Genomic DNA, 10,422 nt, shown 5'->3' on the forward strand with positions numbered 1-10,422 from the left:
AGCAGATTCAACCTATATAGAAAAAACAAACCACCATTTCAATAACAACAACTAACAATTATATCTTGGCTTAGCAATTACATAGAAGACAAAAAAAAAGAAAGTAAAAACCTGTTTTTTCGTCAATGGGAACGTAGCAGCCTTCACAAGCACAGTAAGTAGAATGATAGCGAAACCATATGAATAAGGAACATTTACAGTTGATAACCCATCTTTCAAAACCTGCAATTCAATTCAAATCAATTCATATAGCACATAAAAATCCACTCTTTCTAAATAAAAAGACAAAACTTTTTTGAATACCTTGAGAATAGTTTCCATGTAATTGGCAATACCAGAGAACCAATCACTGTTCTTGGTGGCAGAATTAGTGCCAGCGACAGATTCAAAGGTTTCAGAGGACGAAACGGCGGCATCAGCGATCGTGTAGAGAAGATTCTCAGCATGGTCCTTGATGAAATCGAAAGAGTCACCTGGGTCAGGGAACGAACCTGGTCTGAATCCGAATTGAGCTACGAGAGTCCGATAACGATACGAGGACGATGAAGACGGTGAGTGGGTGATACGGGAGCGGCGGAAATGGAGGACTTTGCCTGTGGAGAAAGAGGATAGGAGGGTAAGGCTCGTCGTCGGCTTTAGGGATATGGAAGAAGCCATCATCATCTCTAGAGAGACGAAGAAGAAGGTAGGAGAGTTTTTAGGGTTTTTGGTTTAGAAGAAAGGATTTGGATTTTGTTGTTGTGTTGTGTTGTATGTAACTTGTGTTCTTAGCTTCGCGTCTCAGTGCGACCGACTGGGAGAGAAGTGGAACAAAACAAAACTTTGTTTTTCTGATTTTCTTATATACATATATATAATTTTTTATAATTAAAAAAACACAAACTGCATTTGCCATTTGGAGTCAATTTAATCACACTTTTTAGGGGAAATATTATGTTTTACAAAAAAATTCGCAATTTTCAGTTTTGATCCCAAAAAGAATTTACTACCGAGAAATATCCAATATTAGGATCATTAATTAGTCTTAATGTATTAATCACACTTATGTGACGCATTCTGTTAACCGTTCGGTTTCAGTTCGGTTCGATTGTGTTTGATTTCGGTTAGTTTGGATATTGTAATATAATAACCATTTGAATATTTTAGAAAGTTCGATTTGGTTTTATTCGATTTCTTTCGGTTCGGTTAGTTGAATAGGTAACCATAACTAACATAAATTTTTTTTTGGTCAAACCATAACTAACATAAATTATATTGAAATTAACCTAATAAACCTAATATAACCAAAAGTAACCGAATGTAACCAACCAAAAATACAATTACAAAAATACAAAAAGAGAGAAAATATTGATTCGATTTTACAAAATAGTATTTAACTTTGTAAATTCAAAATAATAATATTTAAATATATTGATTATTTTAATTATTTAATTGTTTTGAATCTAAAAATAATTAATATTTTAAGTTTATTTTATATATTTCCACAATATTAAGTATATTATTTTGGTATCTTTTAGATTTTCGGATATTTCAGTTAATCATTTAATTGGTGATTCGGTTTGGTTTAGATTAGTTTGGATATAGGATTTTACTAACCATTCAATTATTAAAAAACTTTGGTTCGGTTTCAGCTTAGTTTTTTTCAGTTCGGTTCGGTCGGTTATTTGGTGATCCGTTATTTTGCTCAGCTGTCATTCATCTTACCAAAATGCAAAACGATTGTTGCTCCGGCCTCCGAGTGGTTTACTTCAGAATTAGTGGTGCCACATTTTTTTTTTGGGAGCAACTCTATGAAAGATATCCAAACATTAGGAAAAAAAACTTGTTGCGAGCATAAACATCTCATGAATTAAGTTATGTGAGACATATGATGAAAATACTAAAAATAGTAAATAACATTTTTCTTTTAATATTTGTTTGCAAATTAAAAGAAAAAATACTTCTAACAATCAATAAATTAGGAAAAGTAAAAAAAAAAAAAAACATGGGATAGGAGGGTGATGATGGGATCAAGATGTTGTAGAAGTCGTTCGTCATTGCCCAGTATTCACTGTTGCATTCCCCATGTTGTTTCCCACATTCACTTGTACGTTTATATTCTGTTTGAGCGGTACTGCAACCATAAATTAAACGTTTTAAATTAAAACTATACCAGAAAATGCAAATAAATTATACTTGATCAAGTAATAAGGTTTATTAATGAATAAATAAATAAAAAATAGGAGGAAACAAACAAACATTCTGATTCGCGGTGGCGCTTGGGTTTGATGAAATAGTTCCAGGCACCCCAACCACTAGCTGCAAGAACCAACAACGACGGAAATGAAATACCAAGTGGTAATGCTAAGCTGTTGCTGCTTTTCTCCTCTTCGGACTTCCCTGAAGATTCTTCTTCATACACACAAACACTTTCACATATTAGTAGACTCGAACCAGTTATCTCATATGAAAATCATTAAATTATTTGAATACTATTCATTCGATAACAATTGATCATAACTAAAAATGACAATGTGGTTTATTTCTCCACTCTACAAAATTGTTTAAAACACGATCAACCAAAATTAACTTCCCTTTATGCACACGTAAAAAGAAAAATAATTTCTAATTTTTTGATTTTCTAAAGAGACCATAATTTGAAAAGTAAAAATGAATAATAATTACCGGATTTGCCTCCACCACCTCCGTCAGTGCTAGGACTGCCACTACCACCGCCAGTGCTAGGGCTGCCACCACCACTACCGCCAGTCTTTGGGCTGCTACCACCACCGCCGGTGCTAGGACTGCCACCACCACCACCGCCGGTGCTAGGGCTGCTTCCACCGCTCGTGCTTGTTGAATTAGTCCCGTTTCCACCACTATTGCTAATGACATAGAGCTCGAGAGCGTTGATGAGTGGGTCCAAATTTGAGTCCGGTGTACCTTTAAATGTCAGATAAGGAAGCCTACTCGTCACCACACCCCTCAGAGAAGCTTGCATCACTGCCCCGAAAGGTGGCACAATTAGATTTAGACCCACTTGCTTGTTGTCATAGTAAACGTAAAAAGATCGCTTTTGGTCGGGACTAAGGCTTAGCGGTTCCGAGAAATACATGACAATGTAAAATGTTAGTCCGGAAAAAGGTAGGCTTATATCATAGAAAGCCATGTCCTTCTTTGACCAAGATGTCCGAAGGACAATCTCTGGTGGTCTATTGTCAGCCCCTGTTGTGTTGATAGAAATGGCAGAACTTTTTAGATGTGTGACCGCAACCGTTGCCGGCTGCCACATTCTATCATAAGGATCAAACGGAGACCTATATAAATGTAAGCTTACTAATTACCCATATACTTATATCCAAAAAAATTTAACAAGGAATTAACCATATACTTCACGCAAATGGTTTTTTTTTTGTTTTTTTTTTTCATTATTTTTTCTTATCAAGAAGGTAAGAAAGAAGTTATATTAGTCTCTCTACCAAGCACCATATATATAAAATTGATTTTTGTTTGCCAGATATATAATTGATTTTCCCATAAATCGTCCATGAACGATATTGTATAAAACAAAATGTTAATCGCTAGATTAAAATCGTATGATCATTTTCATACATGTATTGTTTACCTTACTAATTCCTGCGCACCGTAGGCGGTCCTTTGCTGGAGGATGAAACCTTCCTTAGGGCCAAGATCTGTATACATAGAGTCGTCCAACCTCCGTACTTCAATGGTAGACACAAAAGGGTGCTCGTTCAAAAGCGTGCGAACAAAGCAAACACTGGTATTCCCGCTCTCAGGAATAAATATCGCTTCCGATCGAGTACCGCCGACGAATGTCGTTGTGATGACGGAATCTCTATGTTTTCCATCATAAACGACATCGAACCTCGGAGCCTTGGATTCTTTATTGTAGTCTCCGTAGTTGAATCTCGTCCTAACTAACACTTTCCCACCTTTATCCACTGGAATGTTGGTGTAACAGTTGGTATCCCCCGTAGGAAAATACCGGAGTGTGGTTAGAGAATCATCCGTTTTGATTAAAGGTGCATATTTAGACGTCAAACCGGCGTTTACGAAGTCTGTGTCTCCCACCCACGTTCTGTTGTCCGCGTCAACGTGAGAACTTGATGATCCACAGTCTATGCTTATGTCTGAAACCAATCCACAACAAACTCAATCAGTCTAACCTACTTAGGTTTTCTCAAATTCATAACACTAGAAAATACGTACCAATAGTCCAAAAAAAAAAAAAATCGGAAGTATAACGTAAGTTGAATAACTAACCGGCTGCATTCGAAGGAAATATGATGGAAAAACTGAGGAGAAGGCAAATAAAAGAAGCTTGGGCCATGTTTGATTCTTCCATAACCGAGAGACAAAAGTGTATTTTCATGCGCTTATTTATACGTGCATGCTCTATATTAGTGGAAGGTATTATTCTTTTTACCCCTAGATTCTATGGAAAACATTAAAAACCCCCATAAACCTTTCCAATTGCTCTAATACTCCTCTGCTTAGAATAGAAAGTAACATAATTCGGAATCCCGAATATAATATTTTTCAATTTTTCATAGTCTTGACAATTTTTTATTTGCGTTACCAAAATGTCTTTTCCTCGGAATTTAATTTAGAAAGCAAACACTATGCATATTTAAAAGATACAATATCTATATTTGATATGATCAAAACGTGGATCGAGGTAATGACACAAAATGGCACATTTTTGTAGACGAAATAATTCGATGACAACAAAGTAAGACCAGGTTCTAAAATCCAATTGTTAGTGGTAAAGGAATGTTCAAAGTGATTATAGAGTGGTTGAATTAGTTCGTTAGGCCATAGACGTTCGATGAGTTGTCCGTCGTCGAAGGGGTCAATCATACGTGATGTGGTACCGACTAAACCAACAACGTTGGCAATTAGTTACAATAATTTGTTCGGCAGCTTTTTATGCTAGTATAAAAACAAACAGTTGCAAGTATAATAACATTGTCAATTCATCTTTGAGTGTAATTTTTGACAGTATTGGCACTAAATGGCAATTTATAACAAATCCGTACTTCAATCTAAATTAAAAAGTCAACCTTAATGGCTTAATATATTTGATTTCAACTTAAAACTTGTTTAACCGTTTGTCTAATTTTAACTACACATGGCTGGAACTATATCTTTTTTTCTTTTTTTCCTTGTGTGTGTGTTAGATATTGATTAACATCCACTCACATATTTTCTTATTTTCTTTGTTCTACATCTAATCTTTGTAGTATTTTTTTAACGAATTGTTCTATTCATTTTTAACATAAAATATTGTACAAAGCTGTTTTATGAATATATTGGGTAGAAATAATTTTGCTTCTCCCTTAGATATAGAGAGCGACATGAACAACAAGAAATTTTTGAACAAAAAAAAAAAGAACAACAAGAAATATATTGTGGCATTAATATATTGTATAGCAAATGCCAGAAACTGGTTTTATTTAAGAATTTCCAAAATGTACGAGAACGTTTAACTAAATAAGATATTATATTAATCAAAAATAATTGAAAATGATGAGAACGGAAATGATCACTTTCTCACTTTGGTTTACACCAAATTGGAAATCTCTAGTAAATGAGCAATTGAGCTGCATCCTGCATGCTACTTAAGCAAATTAACGGTTAAGATTAAAAGCTGCCTACACACACTTTATAATTATAACTATTCATTTTAACTTAAGATTATTTGTTAATTAAGTTTCAATAGTCTTCACATAAGCAATCATTAGATTCATTACCATTAGACAAGTGTCGCGTTTACATTAGCTCAGATATTCTCAATTTGCCTTGCCTTCTAGGACACCTCTCTCTTCCCTCCATTATCATTTGCTCATGTAAAGAGAGAGAGAGAGAGAGAGAGAGAGAGGTTTGTGTTTGCGATTTCTTATTCGGGGGAATGAAGCAACCAAAGCCGATTCTGAAATACATCTTGGTGTCTATCTTCCTTAGTCTGCCTCTCATCTTCTTCTTCTCTATAGTACAACTACGTAGACCCGAAAAAGACCTCATCAGGATCCGACCCGGTTACACATCATACGACTACTACATCCAACGACAGCTCAACAAGACGCTTAACCCTAGGCTACGTACACTATGGATGACACGAGACTGGGACCGTAAGATCAAAGTGTTCTCAAAATTCTTCCAAGATCTGAAACGGCAAGGTCTCTTATCCAACGCTTCTAAATGTCTCTGCATCGGAGCTCGAGTCGGGCAAGAAGTGGAGGCCCTGATACGTGTGGGCGTAACCGAGTCGGTGGGAATGGATCTGGTGCCGTATCCACCGTTGGTGATCAAAGGAGACTTTCATCATCAACCGTTCGATGCTGAGACTTTCGACTTTGAATTCTCTAACGTGTTCGATCATGCGCTTTACCCGGACAAGTTCGTTGGAGAGATCGAACGGACACTGAGACNTATAGCAAATGCCAGAAACTGGTTTTATTTAAGAATTTCCAAAATGTACGAGAACGTTTAACTAAATAAGATATTATATTAATCAAAAATAATTGAAAATGATGAGAACGGAAATGATCACTTTCTCACTTTGGTTTACACCAAATTGGAAATCTCTAGTAAATGAGCAATTGAGCTGCATCCTGCATGCTACTTAAGCAAATTAACGGTTAAGATTAAAAGCTGCCTACACACACTTTATAATTATAACTATTCATTTTAACTTAAGATTATTTGTTAATTAAGTTTCAATAGTCTTCACATAAGCAATCATTAGATTCATTACCATTAGACAAGTGTCGCGTTTACATTAGCTCAGATATTCTCAATTTGCCTTGCCTTCTAGGACACCTCTCTCTTCCCTCCATTATCATTTGCTCATGTAAAGAGAGAGAGAGAGAGAGAGAGAGAGAGGTTTGTTTTTGCGATTTCTTATTCGGGGGAATGAAGCAACCAAAGCCGATTCTGAAATACATCTTGGTGTCTATCTTCCTTAGTCTGCCTCTCATCTTCTTCTTCTCTATAGTACAACTACGTAGACCCGAAAAAGACCTCATCAGGATCCGACCCGGTTACACATCATACGACTACTACATCCAACGACAGCTCAACAAGACGCTTAACCCTAGGCTACGTACACTATGGATGACACGAGACTGGGACCGTAAGATCAAAGTGTTCTCAAAATTCTTCCAAGATCTGAAACGGCAAGGTCTCTTATCCAACGCTTCTAAATGTCTCTGCATCGGAGCTCGAGTCGGGCAAGAAGTGGAGGCCCTGATACGTGTGGGCGTAACCGAGTCGGTGGGAATGGATCTGGTGCCGTATCCACCGTTGGTGATCAAAGGAGACTTTCATCATCAACCGTTCGATGCTGAGACTTTCGACTTTGAATTCTCTAACGTGTTCGATCATGCGCTTTACCCGGACAAGTTCGTTGGAGAGATCGAACGGACACTGAGACCAGGAGGTTTATGTGTTTTACACGTGGCTCTCTCTACACGCTCGGATAAGTATTCGGCGAATGATCTGTACAGTGTGGAGGCATTGATGAGGCTATTCCGACGATCGGAGGTGGTTCATGTCCGAAATGTTGACGGCTTCGGGTTGGATACGGAGGTTGTGTTTAGGAAGAAAAGGGATTCATCAATCATAGTCCGGTCATGATTTTTTATCTTCGTGCTAAAATAATCTATTGTTATGTCCCATCGATTTTAATGGAAAAATTGTGTTTTAAATAAGTTTTTTTACCGTTCGTAGAAATGCATGATTATATATGAATAGGCCAAACCTNCTGAAACGTCAAGGTCTCTTATCCAACGCTTCTAAATGTCTCTGCATCGGAGCTCGAGTCGGGCAAGAAGTGGAGGCCCTGATACGTGTGGGCGTAACCGAGTCGGTGGGAATGGATCTGGTGCCGTATCCACCGTTGGTGATCAAAGGAGACTTTCATCATCAACCGTTCGATGCTGAGACTTTCGACTTTGAATTCTCTAACGTGTTCGATCATGCGCTTTACCCGGACAAGTTCGTTGGAGAGATCGAACGGACACTGAGACCAGGAGGTTTATGTGTTTTACACGTGGCCCTCTCTACACGCTCGGATAAGTATTCGGCGAATGATCTGTACAGTGTGGAGGCATTGATGAGGCTATTCCGACGATCGGAGGTGGTTCATGTCCGAAATGTTGACGGCTTCGGGTTGGATACGGAGGTTGTGTTTAGGAAGAAAAGGGATTCATCAATCATAGTCCGGTCATGATTTTTTATCTTCGTGCTAAAATAATCTATTGTTATGTCCCATCGATTTTAATGGAAAAATTGTGTTTTAAATAAGTTTTTTTACCGTTCGTAGAAATGCATGATTATATATGAATAGGCCAAACCTTATGCCAAAACGAGAGGTTGTTTAGTACTAGCTAGTTGATATGATGTATATCCGAACGTTACGAATAATTGGAGTTAAAACACAACGAGAGGTTATAGTGTATACGCTTTGCTTGGCTATTTTACAAATTTAAAACGTTTTACAAAATTGGATTTAGCAAAGAGAATCGGATCTTTCGAGAAAGAGGCAAACTTCATTGCATATTTCTCTCACTCCATTCGTGTGATACTACTCAACTAAATTGTGCATGCATCTCCATCATCCTTAATTAATTAAGTAAATTTCTAAAACCACCTAAACAATTGTAGCTTCTTTTTTCCTTTATTTTTTTCTTGCAACGACCAACCATTGTCCATTTATTAACAATGTGTGGATGTCATTGGAGGATGGAGAGTTTAATATTACATATATATTTTTTCCTATTTATTTACCTATCAAGTATATATATTTCAAATATTCATTGTTAATATATATATTTATATACTTATTTAAGCAACCCTTTAAACAAATAACCCTACTCCATATAAAATATTACACAAAATGCCACTGTATTTTAATACAAAATATAATAACAGAATCTTAAAGTAATTTGTTGTAACCTGAAAATGATTATCTAAAAAAATAGTAATTATTAATTTATTAGATTACAAGAAACCATTAATAAAATAATTTCGAAATTATTTAATAAAATAATAATAAAATTATTTTGAAATTATGTAGTAAAATAATTAAATAAATTCTATTTATTGTTTCAGAAATTTTAGGAAACAATAACAAACTATTTAGAAAATTATAAAACTTAAATTTATTTATAAAACTAAGATTAAATATTTTTACATATCTAAATTATTTAATAATAACAAATATATATTAAAATTAGGATACAACATTGTTTATATTTTTAAAATATATCTATATACTTATTTAAGCTATGTTATTAAAAATTTAACCAGTTCTGATGTAATATATTACGAAAATGCTATTATATTTTAATTATTCTAATAAATAACAAAAGAAAAATTTAGATTTGTTTACAAAATAATAAAACTCTATTTATTGTTTCATAAATCTTAGAAAATAATAATAAACTATTTAATTGGCTAAAACTTAATTGCTTATACACAATATTCACTATATAAACAATACTAAGTGGGTGTACAAAAAAAAAAACAATACTAAGTGTCTTTGTCCAAAAAAAAACAATACTAAGTGTATAATATTGATAATATACATAACCTAATTGTAATTTTCACCTATAAAATTAATATACAACATGTTATACCAATAACTTCAATTTGTAATTTTGGTATATTAAGATCTCTAAACACGATCACATCAATTTGTAATACCAAATCATGGATAATACATGTTTTGTTAGATTTTTTTGGCTTTACCTAATGTATAATTAACGAATTTGATATTGTACCAAACCAAAATAGTAGTACCAACTACGGGTCGAAATCAGAGTATGACCTTAAGTAAATTAAATTCATGATTTTATAAAATGTATATAATTAATATATTTTCTACTATTATTTTGTAATAAACAAATCCAAATTTACATAAATATTTTCTCACGCTGGTAACATTATTCAACAAAATATTAACGTATATTTATGAGTCGGGTAATAAAACGGGTAATAAGACGGGTAACGAGACGCTCAAAAATTAATTAATATCCGATACTCTATCATTATTCATGGATAATATAATTATTATACCCTTCACTCGATCCTAAAGCTGCGGGTACCTTTTTTCGAGACGGATACAAACCGAAAAACAGGTTCAATACGGGTATCAGTAGTAGTTTCTAGACCTATCTATTAGTAGTTTAATATAAATCAAAATTCACCATATAGTACTCTATTATATAACATGTAAATGAATGATACAACATAAACATAATATTAATAAATAACAAAAAAAAAAATTCTCCGCGCTACCAGTACGGGTTATTATCTAGTATATATATATATATATATATATATACTAAATTAAAATCCAAATTAGTTATTGAAATGAGTATCAAATTTTTTTTTTTAGTTTAAAACATAATTCATAAC

General features: G+C 34.4%; 5 protein-coding genes across 6 annotated transcripts in view; 2 read left to right on the forward strand and 3 right to left on the reverse strand.

The window, feature by feature from the left end:
* LOC104759442 (ALBINO3-like protein 1, chloroplastic) lies at nucleotides 1-740 on the reverse strand (the record flags this gene model as incomplete). The annotated part of the gene is made up of 3 exons (XM_010482368.2): nucleotides 304-740; nucleotides 112-222; nucleotides 1-12 (listed from the first exon to the last, which is right to left on the reverse strand). Coding segments are annotated over exons 1-3 (483 nt in total), but the record flags the coding sequence as incomplete, so codon positions are not given.
* Nucleotides 1-809, reverse strand: part of LOC104757015 (ALBINO3-like protein 1, chloroplastic) — a 6,563-nt gene extending 5,754 nt beyond the window's left edge. The window contains exon 1 of the mRNA XM_019239484.1: nucleotides 664-809. The gene's annotated coding sequence lies outside the window, so the exon portion shown is untranslated. The remainder of the gene's footprint in view (nucleotides 1-663) is intronic.
* On the reverse strand, nucleotides 2,010-4,345 carry LOC104757016 (uncharacterized protein At1g24485-like). Of its 2 annotated transcripts, none has more exons than XM_010479707.1 (5): nucleotides 4,264-4,345; nucleotides 3,605-4,130; nucleotides 2,665-3,296; nucleotides 2,239-2,388; nucleotides 2,010-2,113 (listed from the first exon to the last, which is right to left on the reverse strand). In XM_010479707.1, exons 1-5 carry the CDS (start codon nucleotides 4,343-4,345, stop codon nucleotides 2,034-2,036), a joined length of 1,470 nt encoding a protein of 489 aa, XP_010478009.1. In that variant the 3' UTR covers nucleotides 2,010-2,033. The 2 variants fall into 2 exon arrangements, with proteins under 2 accessions (XP_010478009.1, XP_010478008.1); XM_010479706.1 differs by having other exon boundaries at nucleotides 2,239-2,391.
* Nucleotides 5,846-8,391, forward strand: LOC104757018. Its single transcript, XM_010479709.2, has 2 exons — nucleotides 5,846-6,179; nucleotides 7,779-8,391. Exons 1-2 carry the CDS (start codon nucleotides 5,912-5,914, stop codon nucleotides 8,231-8,233), a joined length of 723 nt encoding a protein of 240 aa, XP_010478011.1. The 5' UTR covers nucleotides 5,846-5,911; the 3' UTR covers nucleotides 8,234-8,391.
* LOC104757017 lies at nucleotides 6,902-7,711 on the forward strand. The gene has a single exon (XM_010479708.1). The coding sequence runs from the start codon at nucleotides 6,916-6,918 to the stop codon at nucleotides 7,636-7,638; it is 723 nt and encodes a 240-aa protein (XP_010478010.1). The 5' UTR covers nucleotides 6,902-6,915; the 3' UTR covers nucleotides 7,639-7,711.

This window comes from Camelina sativa, chromosome 17, assembly GCF_000633955.1.
Source record: "Camelina sativa cultivar DH55 chromosome 17, Cs, whole genome shotgun sequence".
NCBI lineage: Eukaryota > Viridiplantae > Streptophyta > Magnoliopsida > Brassicales > Brassicaceae > Camelina > Camelina sativa.